Genomic DNA, 17,320 nt, shown 5'->3' on the forward strand with positions numbered 1-17,320 from the left:
GGAGTTTCCTCCCTCTGGTTCAACAGTCACCTTCTGCTTTGTCTCACTTGGCTTGGCGGTGAGTGGTGCCCAGGTGTGCGGAGAGACGACTTCCTTGGCATTTGCTTTTTTTTCCTTTCTTCTAATAAGCAGACCACATTCTAGATAAACAAAAACAGCTGAATGTGATCCAAGGTTTTGGTTGTATTTTTTTTTTAATTTTAAAATTACTACAAAATCAGCCTTGAGAGGTAGAAAGAACATCCAGACCTGTCTGTCAAAAACTCTGGCCATTTCTAGGACACCTTTGCCAAACTGAAAGAGAAAACAACCAAAATTGTATCATATATATGTTCTTTCTTCTCCAGGGCAGAACTTTAGATAAAGGTGGATTTACCTCATTTTTTACACTTGCGTCTGCCCCTTTGTCAAGAAGTAACTGGACTAACTCTTCGTGATTATTTAACACGGCCACCTAAAAAACAAAAATCAGTAGGGGTGTGAGTGAGCTCACCCCTCCCCGCAGGGGGCACAGGCAGGCGCAAGGTGGGCCCAGTACAGACAGGTCCAGTCAGTCCTTCAGCAGAATCCTCAGGAAGGCAGAGCCAGCCAGCTACTGGGGCTTTACATGACAGGCCTGTATCCTCTCGCTCTACAGCAATGACAACTGCAAAGAGAATGGAAATGGAAGCTGCCTTTCTGCACATTAAAATGACATGAGAACTGCTAGGCCAGACCAGGACAGAAAGTAGCACATTCTTTGTTTTAACAGATCTGTTTTGATTCTACAATGGCCCTGGGGATTGGGGTTGGTAATCCTTAAAGGACTAGTTGTAAAAAGACGACAAAAGCATCACAGTGACATTGCCATGCCTTTATTAACAGGCCGACAGGGAATATATGAGGCAACCGAAACCCGGGGCTCATACACAGCTCAACTCACAAGAATTGCGTAAGCATCGAAGCAGCCCTGACCTTAATTCCACACATAAAGCCAGGCTGTTTACCATTAGAGGGGTCTTTCCATCTTTATCTCTCACATTCACATCTGCTCCGGCGTCAATTAGCAGAGAGGCGACCCCCTGGTTTCCTGAGACTGCGGAGACTCGCATGAGTGGGGTCCACCCTGAGCCAGTGTCCACAGCATCCACCTGTTATGTCAAAGGAAGAGCTGCTCTTAGTCCAGTTCCTTTTCCTTGAAAGCATTCATCAGAAACTTACAGAGGAATGTTTACTGGCCCAAATTCCCCTGGTTCAGATAGCAGTCTTTCTAGACTTGGTAAGAGTTGAGTGGACTGTGCTAATTCAATTCACATTTATATGCGGTGAGAATCTAGGATCACCTGACGGGGTGCTTAGAGGCCCCAGGACTCCCCATTGGCATCTTCATCTACATTTTGTTTAAATGGAAAAAAAAGGGGATAGAAAAATGAATTAAACAGAATCACCTTACTCCTGGCTCCATGTGAACTCCCTACCTTATTTTCTCTTAACTAACTTTCCTAACCTATTTTTGTAATAAAGTTTATTTTGCTTACTTTTAAATATCTTTGTAAGCAGCTTCAAATCCTTTCTGGAAAAAGGCAGTAATATTACACACACTCTTTACTTATCAATATGTATTAATTTTAAACGAGACATATAGGTAAATACGAAGCAACCAGATCTATTACACCAATTCCAATCTGAAAAGTTAGCCAGCCTAATGCCTTCTCCAAAACATAGTCTGCCTAGGAATAAAATGGTTATTACCCAATAACCCAACAATGGAGATCTCTCAATTTACTGTTTTAAAAGATATATTTTAGAATAGGAAAATGTAAAATGTTGCCACCTCGAATTGCAATGAAGACCTCATCAGTCCACGAAGAGTGTTACTGCAGTAAATATACACACGTGTACACAGACGGTCACACACACACACACACACACAAATCTAATTGTGTTACAGAAATTACTCAAAGATGTCTGTAGCTTTAGTAGAACATCAGAATGTAATAACAAACAAGGAACTGCCAGTAGGTCCTTGAGATATTTCAGGTAATTTGCATGTATGAGATTATCTGCTGCAACATCGTTAGGATTTGCAGTTTTTCCTCATGCAAAGAACAAAGAATATTCGGGCAGCAAGTTCCACCATGTTCAAATAATAACACATCATCGCCTTGTATTACATGGTGCTTTATACAGTTTCAATGCTCTTTCACGCAGATTTTCTCCTTTGGTCCTAAGGGTTAAGCAGGGGTAGGTATTTTTATTCCTGGTTTACAAGTGAAAAAACCAAATCTCAGAGAAGTCAAATGCTTTTCCTGAGGTCACATGGTTCATTAAATGTAGAAATGGTTTCCCGCAAGTCAATCAGTCACTCTCGGTATAAAAATTAAATTCGAGAAGAGCATGGCCGCAATGCCCCACCCTCCAAATCGCTCCTAGTCTTCCAAAGCGTCAGGTGAACCATCTGCCCAGAACCTGGAAGGACTCATGTTGACACTGTCTATCTGCCACCAGCCAGCCACACAGAAACCTTTAGTGGACACATTCATGTAGCTTCGGTGCTACAGAAAAAAGATGGAATTTACCCCCAAATAAGTGAGATCATATCTGAAACCCAGAGAACCTAAGTTTCCAAAATTATAGCATTAAATGTCCGTGGCAGAGACCTGCCCTTCTTTCAGCAAAGGTCGACCTTCATTTTCAACTATAGACTTTTACCGAGTCCAAAGCATGAGCGGATTCATCGTAAACCAAACGAGGGGAATGTGGTTTCACTACCACACACGGCAGGTGTGTCCCAGCCCTGCACCAGGCCCACATGCTAATCCTTCTGACCTCTGGTGCATGTTTCTAAAACAAGGAAAATGAGAAATGTAATAAAAAGGGATTATCTTAATGACCGCAGGTTTTCCTTCAAGGGGCCCTTCTCTCAGCTCTCAGAAAGCGGTGGCAGGAACCACTGAGATCCCATGACATAAGCCTTGCTTTCCTTCAGTCACACTTCAGAGACAAACTAGAACAAATCCACTAACATGACTTCTCTCAATTGGAGTTTATTTTCCAGTGTGATCAATTTAATTTCTCAATACTCTACACCATCTGACAATCACAATTAGAACAGCATTTTTCCATGATTATTTCCATGCCTTGAAATCTTTCACTTTTTTCAAGTCTTGAACTAAAGGTTTCAAAGTTATCGGCAGTTACCATAATTGAGCTAATTCTATTTACCCATCTTCAACTCTCTACAGAAATCCAAACAACTTCAGTTCTATTTGCTAAGTTAAATTTGTACTTTCTGATAACGTGAAACCAAAAGCAGACCAACATGCCTGCTTTGAGGTAAAGACACTAAGAGCTGAAATGCTCTATTCATGATATAGTTTGCTGTTTGGAAATTTTTGTACCCCAGAATAAAAAAAATCGAATTCTAAAAGCAACAAGAAGCACTGTAAGAGTTCTTAACATCTTTGTGTCTCCAGCACCTAAGACAGTATCTGGTATAGATGCTCAATAAAGTTCTGTTGACAGATTGAATGAAGAGATACATGAGTAAATGAACAAAAGAAACAAAGTAGAAGAAGTGTCAGGGCTGGCTCTGGATTCAGCATGGTTTCTTTTTTCCCATATGAAATGAAACGTGATGACAATCTGAAAGCCACACTATCATATCAATTCTATAAAGATCTTTTTTTCCAAGCTTCAGGAACCTTCTTGCTGAGAAGTCAGAGAACTCTCTCCAATATTTCTAAGTTCAACCAATCAAAGGCATTCAGATAAGGCTCTGCTTCTCCTAAACCCTGTGGAACAGCATTTCAGGTTCTTAACAATGCGTGTGTAGTTATTAAGGAAGATCCCGTACCTCACAGCCGTCCTTTAGCATCCACTCAATCACATTGCAGTGGCCTCCATCTGCAGCCCAGTGCAGAGCCGTACAGCCTCCGAGGTCTCTCGTTTCCCAAGAAGCACCATGTCTTCGGAGATATTTCACAACCTCTAGGTGTCCCGCATAGCATGCAAGCATTAGACTGCAACAAATGGAAGAAGAACCACTGGCTATAAATGTAGTCACCAAACTCAGGTCCACGTTTTACCCTACCTGACTTAAAACAAGAAATGCTCATTTGAGTGGAAAAGCTATGGGAATTATTCACGTAAAATGTTATGTATTCATCAACTGATGAATGGATACACAAAATGTGGCATATCCAGACCATGGAATATTATTCAGCCATAAGAAGGAAATGAATTACTACAACATGAATGAACTTTAAAACATTATGCTAAATAAAAGAAACCAGAAACAAAAGGCCACATACTGTATGATTCCATTCATATGAAATGTACAGAACAGGCAAATCCAGAGAGACAGAACTAGCAGATTACAGTGGCGAGGCGCTGAGGGGAAGAAATAGTGAATGACTGCTAACGAGTACAGGCCTTCTTTCTGGGCTGATGAAAATATTCTGGAATTAGATAGTAGTGGAAGTTGCATAATTTTGTTAATATATTTTAAAATGTGCTGACTTGTATATATTAAAAGAGTGAATTTTATGGTATGTAAATTATATCTCAATTAAAAAAATGAAGACTCACAATAATTAAGATATTGGATTTAAAAAACAGCCATGAGTCCATAATGATATTCAAAAAAAGAGGGGGAAAAATACTCATTTGACAGTATTAGTGATAACTATTAAGCCAGTTCCATACTCTAAACAATGATATTTAAGGAAAATAATAAAACATTTACTCTGCCTTTATAGGATGTAATGTAGTCCAGTTGATAAGCCTTTTTTTTTTAAAGAAGGCTGCCAGCTAATAAATATAGAAAGAATCATGGAGTTAGAAAGTCACTTTTTTTTGCAACTCCCAATTAAATAACTGACTCAGGCAAGGATCGTCCATGGATGCTGAAATCATTGGATCAAAGGTTAATGGCGAACAGGACGCTCACACAGTGCTGAGTTATCACCCCATAGACTATTTGCTAATTGCAATGGGAAACTCTGTCTTTACAAAGTGGAGAGGCAACAGCCACACCCTAACCACAGGATCAAACCCAGAATCGCCAACTTTGGGGCAGCCTGCGTCACAAGCCTGCTGACAGATGTGACCTCAAGTCACAACACCGCTCTGAAGTCTCCTTGATAAAAATGTTAGTCTGAATCTAATCAAAGCTTTAAACCTAACTTTATTGGAAATGATGAATGAACAAGTTCAATTCCTCCTTCACAAGTAGGAGAAAATCAGGCAAATCAGGAACATGGAAAATTCTATACAATAATTGGACTGGTCTCCCCTCAGAACGTCATTGGATGAGAAAATATTAAAAAAAAAAAAAAAAAAAAGGATAGAGGCCCTGTCTTGAATAAAGAGACTAAAGAGAGAGAACAACGAAATGCAACGTGTGAGCTTGCTTGGATCACGGCCTCGCCCCACGTCCCCAAAGATGACTATGGAAGACCTTCGGGGGGACGAGTGGGGAGACTTGCACCGGTGGTTGGGGCATCGATGACATTAGGAAATTAGTGCGACAGGTCTTAGTGTGATGATGCCAGGTTGATGTCCTTGTTTGTAGGACATACACACTGAACTACTGTGGGGTTACGGTGCCTCCGACTTACTTTGAAATAGGTGAGCCAAAAAAAAAAAAAAGCTAATAAAAACGTAGACAGAGAAGCAAATGTGACAAATGTGGTGAAAACTGCCAACCGCAGGTGTGAGTACACAGACATTTATTGTACTGTCCTCTCAACTTTCCTACATGTCTGAAACCTTCCAAATAAAGATATTATCTTTCATTTTCTTAGTTAATATTACTTCATGTATATCCTTATTTACTCACTCTGACAACAGTATTCCTATAACTAAATATTGCACCACATGAATATATCCTAACTTGAATCATTCCACCATTGTTGGACATTTAAGTTGTTCAAAATTTTCACAATTTTAAATAAGGCTACAGCAAACATCCTTACTATGTAAAGTCTTATTCACATTTCTGATTCTTTCCTGAGGATTCAATTCCTAAAAATGGGATCACTGTGTCAATGGATCTGGATATTTAAGGCTTGCTTTTGATGCATATTGCCACATTGCCTTCCAGAAAGGTTACATCAGTGTACACTTCTATCCTGTATCTGCAAGTTCCATTTTACTGCACCTACCACCACTGTTCACGCTTCTACCTGGGAGCCAAGCACAGAGCCTGGCATGTGGGAGTCATTTGATAAATATTGGCTGATGTAATCAATTAAACCTAATTGCTAGATTGGTGATCATTTTTGAGTCTAAAACATTCTTTCAGCTTGAAGTATAGGTTTTCAAGTGCTGCGCTCTTTTCCTAAACTCCTCCTGCAACGACTCAGCCTTTTCACCTCAGGGAAGTTCTTGGGTTGTATTTTTGATTGTGATGCCTGTTTGCTTTTCGCAAATACCTAAGATTCTCAGTTAACAGCATATGGCAAGAGGCAATGAGAGCCCTGAGGGAGGTACCAATGCCAGAGGCACAACCCAATGCTGGGCACAGGCTGGTGACAACTGTTTGAATAACCACCATTTCCTGAGCACCCAGTGTGCACTGACTGTGCTAGGGAGGGTACACAAGTTATGATGGAGATTCCAGAAATACCCTGTGGACTGAAAGAATAAGTGAACCAACCAGTAAGCCAGCTTTCGTCATCGCCGTCTCTCCTTTAGAATGTGGTACTTCACCTCACAGCGCTGTCAAATGAGACTGGATCAAGTACTTGTGTTCAATCAAAAACTCTCCAGGAACAGGCCTAATAACATAAGTATTGCAACATTTTAGGGCAGATTCCACAACCTACCTGTCCTTGCCACTTCCATTCTTCAGATTCACGTCAGTGCCATTAGAAATGAGGATTTTAACAAGCCTAAAGGAAACAAATTTAAATTTAGTGGGATAAGTAGCTTTGAACAGGAACCCATGATAATCTGGCAAAAAGGAACAACACTGACACATCTTTGTAACACTTTCTTCTCCATCTTCAGAGGCCAGCTGGCTTTAAAGGTAGAGCATTATGAAACCAGAAAACTACCTCTCCAATACCAAAAAATAATGGGTTTTTACCCTTTATGTGAATTATTCGTTGAAAAAAAATTGTCACAATAGCCAAGACTTGGAAGCAACCTAGGTCCCCATCAAGGAACAAATGGATAAAGAAGATGTGGTATATATACACAATGGAATACTACTCAGCCATTAGAAAGGATGAAATCCAGCCACTTGTGACAACATGGATGGAACTTGAGGTTATCATGCTAAGTGAAAGAAGTCAGAGGGAGAAAGTCAAATACCATATGATCTCACTCATAAGTAGAAGATAAAAACAACAAACAAACAAACACATAGCAACGGATTGGATTGGTGGTTACCAGACAGGAAGCGGGGAGGGAGGAGGGTGAAAGGGGTGATCAGGCACACGTGTGTGTGGGGATGGGTTGTAATTGGTCTTTGGGTGGAGAGCATGATGTAATCCACACAGAATTCAACACACATTAAGATGTACACCTGAAAGTTATATAATATTATAAACTTATGTTACTGCAATAAAAAAAATTTTTTTTTAAACTGTACCACACGAAACAAATTGGACTATCAAACTAATTCACGGTCACTTTAACGACCATTTTGAATATATTTTCAAATAGCATTTAATGAAAATACATTTCTATGTTTTTCAAAATGGCACTTTAGTAAATATAAATATGATTGAAAAACAACCTATTAGTATTTATGCTTATCTGTGTGGAATGGAGATAATGGAGTGTATCAGTGAAAATTATCTTAGCAACCTATCAGGGAAGTTTGTTTCCCAGAATTAATATCCCTCCCTTTTTTAACGAAATGCAAATTCCAATAACCAGTTTTCCCAGGACACATAAAATATATTGCAAGATATACTTAAATGGCTACCTCTCCTTCTCACCACATGATTATACATTTTTACATTCTCTCCTGCATGTTGTATGACTTTATGAGAAAAACAGCTGAGTTTTTGTTCAGCCCTTATATGGTACCATTTTGGAAAGAGAAGACAAATGGGGTCTCCCCAGCCCCTTTCCCTCCCACCGCTACCCTGACTGGAGCCTTTGAGAGGAGTGAAGGGTTCAACCACTCACTCAGAGAGATAAGGAGGAGGAGCCCTACCTGGTGAATCCTTTCTGGGCAGCAACCATCAGAGCCGTAAAGCCAAACTTATTGGGAACATCAACCTTAACATTTCTTGGGAAAAACACAGAGAAAAAGAGATTAACATGCTCCACACAGCTCCCTGTGGATTTGCGGCTGATGTCTCTTGCAGGGCACAGGTGGCTAAAATGGTTCATTGTCCCAAAAGTTCCAATTTCTTCCGGGCCATTAAATTTTTGTTGTCTTAGACTGCCCTGCCTAATATTTTAAAGGATTCAAATTCACAAGAAGAGAAAATTGCTGTAATTTCACTTAAAATAGGCACTCCTTCAACTCGAAACTGTTATGCAATCCAATAAAACACTCTATGAAGAGTACAGCCCCCTCAAATTAGCAGAGGGCACAGTGTCTTCACTGCAGACTCAGCTCCACTGAACACAAGTCTAGATTGGGGGAGCCCCACGTGTTCCCTTGATTCCCATCTCATGCACTGGGCCTAAAACGCTGCTGCCAAAGGAAGAAAGCAGAGCTGTTAAGGATCAGCTTAGAAGCTTTGGCTTTTCATGGGAACCTTCTCTTCTCCAACTTACAGAGCCCCAATGCACAAATGGCTTGTCCTCTAAGGCACTCAAAACTATTGATTCAGAAAGACTCGAGATAACACTGTCCATCTTTCATTGAGGAGGCAGCTTCAAATACCACATCTGCAGCAACCAGATTCACTATTTTTCCTCTTGTGTTTTATCAACCTTTTGAATTAGAAACAGCTGATTTAGTGATGCCTTAATTTCAGTAGGAATTAGATGTGGACATTTGGGGGTGAAATTTGCCTAAATGCTACGGCATATAAACAAGAATCAAAAATTACTTCTGGGAAGAAAATATGACAACCAGACTTGTAATTTCCATTTTCAATTTTCATTAAATAATTACAAAATATAACATTTACATGGGGCTTTATGGTCTTTATTAACTATGCTGAACTCACGCCAGTCACCTAAGATTAATTTTGGAGCCAGTTTCAAAGGCATGGGAAGTCTTAATAAAACAAAATAAAGCTGCATCATGCATTTCTATGCACTTTTGGGCATGAAAAATAAAAAAAAAAAATTAATGGCAGCGTTCTCTCACCCTCCTTGAAGTATTTGAACCAGCAAATCTTCATCATTCACGTTGACAGCCCTATGAAAGTGCTCGCTACTTATGGGCTCTCCTGAAGAAATTAGACAGAAAGCAGTCATCCAAAATATAATGAAAGAAGATTCATTCCAGCTATATTCCTCCTGTGGCCTTGAGTGGATGCTCATGTTCACCTCCAAGAAGGCACTGGGCTATTCCAATAAATACATCTTACATTTCCTAGTCAACTCCTTTTACTGAAAAAGACCTTGTTTTCACATATTAAGAAAAGAACATTTAGATTGTCCTAAAGGCTTGGGACATTTTCAAGTTATAAAAGTATTGCTATGTGAATGTTATTTTGATATTTGAAAATAATCCTTTCAGATTTCATAAGACTTAATAAATGTCTCCCACAAGCAAGGCAAAACTCCCCAATTGCCACAGCATGCTGGTTTTGTTTGCCAAAGAATCACTAAACTACTAGAATGGCAAACAAAAAGAGGCAGCTTGCTTCAACACTTGAAATCCAGAATGTGAGTTCTTCCCAGGAATATAACACTCGTCTTGGCCTTGTCTCCTCTGAGCTTCTGGGGGCAGAGGGGGCTCCTACCCAGGGAGGCAGAACATCGTGAGAAAGCCCCGTTATGCGAGACGACCGCCAAGTCGAGAAGTGCGAGCAGGAGTCTGAGACACAGTAAAAGAACAATGGAGGTGGGGTGGAGAGGAGGGTGGCCCTGTGTACGGGCGAACACTAACTCCTTGAGGAAGGGACTGCAGCAGAAGTTCAAAAATGAGCAGAGTGTGAGAAGAAAGGGCCAAGGGAGAGAAGCCCGTCTTTCAAGGCATTTATTCCATGACTTCGCTTGCTTCACGTTCCAGGACTTTCTAATTGTTTAAATGATTATGATTAAGCTTAAATAAAATACAAGGGAAGCACCTGGAATAGCACCGAGCACGTCCTAAGTATCCAACATGTGTCTGTTGTTGAGGTAATAGTCATGGTAGTGGCAGCTGCCCTTGCTCGACACAACCCCACCATTCTCTTCTGCCTTACACCCAGCCCTCTCCCACACTTTCACACCTACCTGACCCCAATAGGCATTGAGTTCATAATCCCCAGTTTTAGTAATCCAAAGGTCTCATGCATTCATTCAACAAGTTTATTAAGTAACTTACATGCCAAGTCTAGTGCTAGGCACTGGGGCTCCCAGAGAGAATGAGACAAATATGTTCCTCTCCCTTGCCCTTTACACTGTAGTGCCCACTTTCAGCCTATTATTATTATAAACCCTAAAAGAAAACATTTACCCCTACCCCGTCCTCCCAAACTGCACCCCAGACTGCCTCCTGGGGCTCACCGCTCCCTACTTAACCTCCCTCTTGCAGCCTGGCCTGCAGAGGTCCCCTAGCCACCTCTGCAGGATGGGAAGTAAAATTCCCCATCCCTGCTCCTCACGATGGAAAAACTCTGGGATGTCAGCTTCTGGGCACAGGCGCTACTTTTCTCCTGGTTTCCTTGGAGGATTTTAGCTGGGCCAAGTACAAACTGGGAAGTGAGCAGGGCAGAAAAACGGAGGGATCACTATCAGAGTGACCTCCAGCTGATACCCTTCCTTCTCTTCTGGGAAAAATAAATTTAAGCCAAGTTAAAATTGTTTTGAAATAACTTTGTCCACTAGAGATTGCCAATCTCCTGAAGATTTTTAGCCACGTTATACTTCCTTTTCATCATTCCACGCATATTTCTAGACAAAAAGCTTCAAATGAAAGTGTCATGATAAACCATCATAGGGCAGGGCCCATGCTGTTCCTGGCTTCCAATAGGAGCTACAGAACGGGGCAGAGTTTTGCCCCCAGAGACATTTGGTAAAGTCTGGCAACAATTTTGGTTGGCATAACTTAACAGTTGGTGCTATTGGCATCTATCAGGTAGAGGCCAGGAATGCTGATCAAGGTCCTACAGTGCACAGGATGGCACCCACAATCAAGAGTTACCCAGCCCAAAATGTCCATAGCGCCAAGGTGGAGAAACCCTGGGCTACAGTAATATGGACTGAAAATGATCTATGTGACCCATCCATATGTTCGTGGACAAACTAAACCCATCAAAAGTTCCCTTCCTTCACGCTTCCCAGAAAGGAGGGGAAGAACACTGTGGTGAGAACCCTCTGTTATCCCACCAGACAGCCCCATTTCTGTGACTCTCAACCTCCAACTGCCACAAAAAATACAAAAACAAGTAACTTGCATAGAATAATCCAGAAGAACATAGGAAGCTCATCCTATTTCTACTAAATTTTAAAACATGATATCCTAACTCAAATCCTATTAAGGAAGCTGTATCTCGACACAATGCTTTTTAGATTCTTCCTCCGACCACAAAACTGAGAGCCAGAAAGGCTGAATGAGTGTCATCCAAGGTCACCCAGGCAGGAGTGGGCGACATTGGAGCCCGGAGAGAGGTCTCCTGTGAGGCCGTACTCCTTCCTTCCGTATTGTAACACATGTAACAATTTCACTGTATGCCTCCATTCTTATTAAATTTTGAATACAAGCAGACATCTTAAACATGATCCCATGGAAAGTGTTAAATGAAAGGGGATGCCTACAGCCTAAAAAACTTCAGAAAAGTGCTAACTTCTTGAGATTTTAAAGAAAGTTCTAAAAGCACACACAGCATCCCAGCACATTTAAGCCCTCACCACCTCTAATCCACATCATCCATCTTCCCTGACTGGCACAGCTCTCCCAGAGGAGGGCACTTCCTCATGCATCCTACCCAGAAAGCTCTGCAGCATGCAAATATTGGAAAACGTATTAAATTCATTCCGTGCTTAGAAGCTTGAGGACTGTGCATAGCAAAGACAGGGTATTTTGATATTAGGACATAATCTAAAGAAATGTATTTCCTATTCCAGCTTCTGCAAGAGGTAATCAGTGCTCTCATGAGTTATTCTGAGAACACAAGGACATCTCACGGAAGAGAGGAAAACAACATACTTGTTCTTCAGTCCTTGCTTGCTAAGTTTCAGCAAAAGGAAGCAATACTGTCATTTGGGGCTGAAAATTCTTTCTCAGCATTAACTCATCGACTCCTCTCACACCACTGCCAGGAAGGCACAGAGGTCCTGAGGATTACCACCAGGCCAGGCATGGATCAACTGAGGCACAGAAAAGGCTCACAGTTTACATGAATTTGACAGAGAAACAGAAAAGAAATGAAAAGGCTCTTGTTTGCAAGCAGAGTAGTTCTTTCTACTCCCAGTATGGGAAGGAGTCATGAAGAACAGAGAGGAAATTCCAGGGTGAGCCAAATGTTCCACTCCTCCCACCCCCAAATCCTTCAAGACATTGTGGGCTCGGCCCAAGGGATTGTCATTGATCAGTGCAATTCAATATCAAGAAGGCAGGCCTTGTTTTGTGGGGGTGTTTTTCCAATGTTTACCCCGAGAGTTGCAATTACAGATACCGAACTGATCCTGCCCACGGTGAGGATGTCCCTGAGTGTTCCTCCTGCGCTGGATGGAACTCATCAGGCAGGACCACAGGAGGACACCCAGGAGGAGGAGACGGCAGAGTGGTCTTTGGGAATCCATCACTCACATTCTGTAAGAGGGTCATTTAGCTGCAGATGTGCTGGCAGACATTATAATGTGGTGATAACACCTTCCTTCGTGGAATTTAAGTCTCTATTAAAAGCCGTGAATAAATGATGAGCTCATCGGAGAAGATATTTGCCAATTAACAAGCAGCAGCTGTTTTTCTTTCTTTTTAAGGGCCCAACTGATTAAAATTGCATGCCTCATTTAAGCAAGAGTCTCGTGTACTTTACCTGGGGAAAAAAAAGGCTGAGCATCCTTTATTCAAACAAAGTACATCCTTTTGTGATTCATTAAAACACTTTCAAATGGAATGCAAATTATCAGCCCACAGAAGCATTGTCGCTTGTTTTGTATAACGTGAGCATTTTTAATTCTTTGTTTAGCATGATCTTCCTCCTTAAGAGAGTCTGCTTTGGATATTATAACAACAGCATAAGGGAGCAGCAGCCAGCCAGAAGGAAGAGTGTACCTGATCCTTGCCACCCAGGACAGCCCCCTGAGGCTGAGTGCACGTCCCAGCTGCAGCACGCGTGCTTGACTTGACAAGGAAATGCTCCAGAAGCCCCAACACACCAGGTCATCACCAGGAGCCATGTCTACATCAAGCCCTTGTCTCTACAGGAAGTCTTGTCTAATTGCCCATGGAAGCCATGGGCTGCAGTGACAAATGCCCTGGACCACTGGTCCAGTTATCCACGGCTGCCTCTCAGAAGCCAGCTTGGCAAGAAGGCACACCTGGCCCAGAGGGTCAACCCTTGTCAGCTGATAGAGCTACAGTGGTTTCTGCCTTCCTAAAGAGCTCCAATGGTGCACCAACTCCATGTCATCTCTGGTCCAGAAGACCCCGCCTTGGCTTTGATGTGGTATTCAGAAGGAGACCAGTGGCCACCTGAGGCTCACCATGGTTGGTTCTGCATCCAGTTCACCCTCACCTGGCAGCTTCAGTGGACTCTCCGCAGCCAGTGGGAAACAGATCCATCTCCCAACAGACATGAGAGTCAGCTAAAAAAATCACTGTTTCTCCTCATCCTCTTAATTCTGCCTCTGGGCCTTTTCATTTGCCATGGATGGATTCTTTAAACCATTTAGTAAGGCTCTTCGACATGCTAGACATGACTGACCCATCCTCCCCCCACCCCCCGACTTTTAGGAGCACACAATGTAAGTGGGAGGGAAAGAAGATGGACAAGTACATAAAATAAGCTGTAGGAAGTGTTCTCAGAGGTGGTGAGACACTGCTCTGTACCAGGGGAGGAGCTGAAGCGTGGCAAACAAGGCGGAAGCCACCTGAGGAATCACCCCTGAGCAGGGCTCTGCCCGAGAAGCAGGCCCCGCAGGCAGAGGAGGGGTGGGGGGAGGTGCTCCAGAGGAGGCACCCCAAAGGGACGGGGCAGAGGAGGGTGGGAGTGGCCTGTGGGTGGCTGGGGATAGCAGGAGGACAGGAGGGAGCTGAAAGGCAGCATGGGAGAGCATCCTGGCCCCCTGATCCCCTAGAGAGCCTCTTTTCACGTGACAGGCCCCCTGTGCCAACTCCTCCTCCTCCTCTCTCCTCCTCCATTCTCTCTGTCTTCCCTCAATTCACACACAACTCACTCACTTTCTGCTGGTCTGCCCTCCTCTCTCTCCCCTAAAAACCCCAGGAGCTCCCAGATCTTCCATACAAAAGAAAATGCTTTCAAAGCCCTCAGATTAAGCCACGAGCCCTCTTTCCTGACCTGCGTCTCCATAATTGACCATTTCACTTTAAAGTCTCCTCTGAAATTATATTTTCTCACGGCTAGCTGAGCATCATTGGAGAATGTATACAGCCTTGAAACTCTCAGCTTTAACTAAATTCTCCATTTGCTAAACTAAGATCCAATCCTCTAATGCCTTGTTTGCAACTGAAAATATTGCCTAACTCAAAATCTGAGTTATCTTTAATCCACACAAAAATTTCCATGATTAAGTGCCTAAAGGACACAAATGAAAGCCACAGAAAAAAACTATGTATATATATATATATACAAGCCAAATGCTACATTGAATAAAATTTTAAAATAACTTTTCACTCACAAGAGAAGGATTTCCTTTGTGCAACCAAAAGAAGATTTATCTGTGTTTTCAGTGGGTGGGCCCTGAAGAACTTTTCTGGCCATTTTAACCTTTACAACATTCTAGTTCAAAGATGGCACTGGATTCACACACATCTTTAAAGTGTTTTAAGGGGCCAGCCCAGTGGCATAGTGGTTAAGTTTGCATGTCCCACTTTGGTGGCCCAGGGTTCACAGGTTCAGATCCCAGGCATGGACCTATACACTGCTCGTCAAGCCACACTGTGGCAGCGTCCCACATCCAACATAGAGGAAGATGGGCACAGATGTTAGCTCAGGGCCAATCTTCCTCAAGCAAAAAGAGGAAGATTGGCAACAGATATTAGCGCAGGGCCAACCTTCCTCACCAAAAAAGAAGTTTTAAGAAACTGATCACAGAAAATATTTGAAAATATTTGTACCCTTTGATTTGTACCCTTCAACCTGGGAAAAGAATGCACTGGTCAGAGGCACCATGGCCAGCCTCTCACCACCACTTCCATGCAGGGCTCTCTGTCCCCTCGCTTATGAATGAGAGCAGCCCTGTTCATTCTTCCTCACTCACAACACCCCCAGGAATCAGATTCATGGGTCAAGACACATACAGTGAAATTGTCCAAGAGGGACAAAACACTGAGTAGACCTCGTCGTCTGAGGACCCCAAAACAGGTAGCTGTTTTTCCCTGTGGGAACACGCGCTCAGCCCACACCCCTCTGGCCCCTTTCCCCTTTTGTTCCAGATGTACACTCACAGGGCAGTGCTGGCACAGAAACAGCTCTCTCCATTTATTAAAGCACAATTAGACTTCCCTTATGCTATGGCCAGGCTCAGCCAGAAAATAATATTATCACAATGCTTAAAAATGGAATACGTAATTTCTGCTTCCAGTCAGGCCGAGCAAAAAGCTGAATATTTTTACCTCCACATTGCTGGTCGTCTTCATTTATCTTTAGATAAGTGAGTTTAGAGTGCTGTGTACTCACTGGTCGTAGATACCGAGACCACTGGGCTGTACTCATATTCTCCAGAGGGGCTGGTGACCTTCAGCCGAAATCTATACAGTGTCCGTGGTTCCAGACCTTCCACAACATGCTTGGTTGCATATCCCCTAGATAGGAGGAGACACACATGAGGATGACACCAGGTAATCTAGTCAGTGTTCTCTGATAGAAGAGCAGGAGGAAGTGAATTTTGAATGCTGTCTATTTCCAGTACAGATCTGATCCTGGTTGTTGTCAGTCTCCCCCACGAGACTGTGAAAACCCACGCGTGGCACCTCCATCCCACCCAGGACATGCCCACTCTATTCTGCAGTGCCTAGCCCAGTGCTGACACACAGCTGGCATGCAATTTTGTTCTTTGGAAAAATAATCACATTAACCCATGATATTTGTCCTCAAATGACAAAGTTTCACATTTAAAAAATGAGATAGGCAGTCAAACAGTATATACGTGATTTTTGAGTGGGGTCTTTGAGTGGATAGGTGAGGCTGTCTGATGGCTGCATACTTATTGCAGGCAAAATAATACTGCAAGAAAAAGAGCAGAAGTAGTAAAGTATTTGATTGCTTGTAGGCAATGAGCAACTCAGAGTGAGCTGGGGAGTCAGGCAGCTTACGAGAACCACTCCAACACTTTGCCACCCTGTTAAGTTCATCTAGGAAAATGTCCATGGGAAACAGACCCTGAACACTTGTAGAAGAGAAAACTGATCAGAGGCTAGCAATGGAAATCCACACGCCTCCAGAAGGAAAGAGGACAGAGTCTAATCATTTGAAGGCTGCAAAATGAGCACCAGAAAATGCAGTCAGGCAGTTTGCCTGCCTGCTCAGAAGATGCTAGGATCCAGCGATGGTGCTAAGACTGTATCCCCCTGCTTGGGAGGTAGGTGTCAGGGGCCTGGCTTTGACTTGGCATGTTCTCTAAGATACCAGGTCCCCAAAAGTCAACAGAGTTGTATGTATTTCCCAATATTGCCTAAAACCTCAGGTTCCCTTTGCTGCCAAAGCTCTTTACTGGCATCTGACTCAATTCCATTACCTCTTTTCAAATCCTATATCTAATTTTTCCTTTCCTTATACCTCAAAGGCTCGATCTTTCAGGGTTTGTATGTGTGCGTACTATTTCCAGCTTTTCCTTCTTTCCTGCTTCAACATCCAGCCCAGCCCTGTTCTCCTCCCTCCAGAACACTCTCCATAGCCCCTTGGACTCCAAGGTTACCATTGTTTTCTCCATCTTCTGTCTCTAATTTTTCTTTCATTCTCAGCAGACCTCTACAGAGGCCTACAGAATCATACTTTGGGATTTACAACTAATTTTTCAAGGATGTTTGTGTGTAACCTAAATATTACACATCAATTCCATTCCATGCAACTCAACAAATATATCT

The 17,320-nt window shown here is 42.6% G+C and overlaps 1 protein-coding gene across 3 annotated transcripts in view; it reads right to left on the bottom strand.

Annotated features, from left to right (window-relative positions):
- Window positions 1-17,320, bottom strand: part of FANK1 (fibronectin type III and ankyrin repeat domains 1) — a 114,988-nt gene that overhangs the window by 24,392 nt on the left and 73,276 nt on the right. For 2 of the 3 annotated variants that reach the window (XM_070481148.1, XM_044748852.2), the window contains 9 exons: window positions 15,851-16,039; window positions 9,266-9,347; window positions 8,153-8,227; window positions 6,810-6,875; window positions 3,836-4,001; window positions 987-1,130; window positions 377-454; window positions 250-294; window positions 31-140 (listed from right to left, as the gene is read on the bottom strand). In XM_070481148.1, coding sequence (XP_070337249.1) covers window positions 31-140; window positions 250-294; window positions 377-454; window positions 987-1,130; window positions 3,836-4,001; window positions 6,810-6,875; window positions 8,153-8,227; window positions 9,266-9,347; window positions 15,851-15,950 — 866 coding nt within the window. In that variant the 5' untranslated portion in view covers window positions 15,951-16,039. The remainder of the gene's footprint in view (window positions 1-30; window positions 141-249; window positions 295-376; window positions 455-986; window positions 1,131-3,835; window positions 4,002-6,809; window positions 6,876-8,152; window positions 8,228-9,265; window positions 9,348-15,850; window positions 16,040-17,320) is intronic. The other variant, XM_044748848.2, reaches the window with a different exon arrangement.

This window comes from Equus asinus, chromosome 2 (assembly GCF_041296235.1).
Source record: "Equus asinus isolate D_3611 breed Donkey chromosome 2, EquAss-T2T_v2, whole genome shotgun sequence".
Classification (NCBI taxonomy): Eukaryota; Metazoa; Chordata; class Mammalia; order Perissodactyla; family Equidae; genus Equus; species Equus asinus.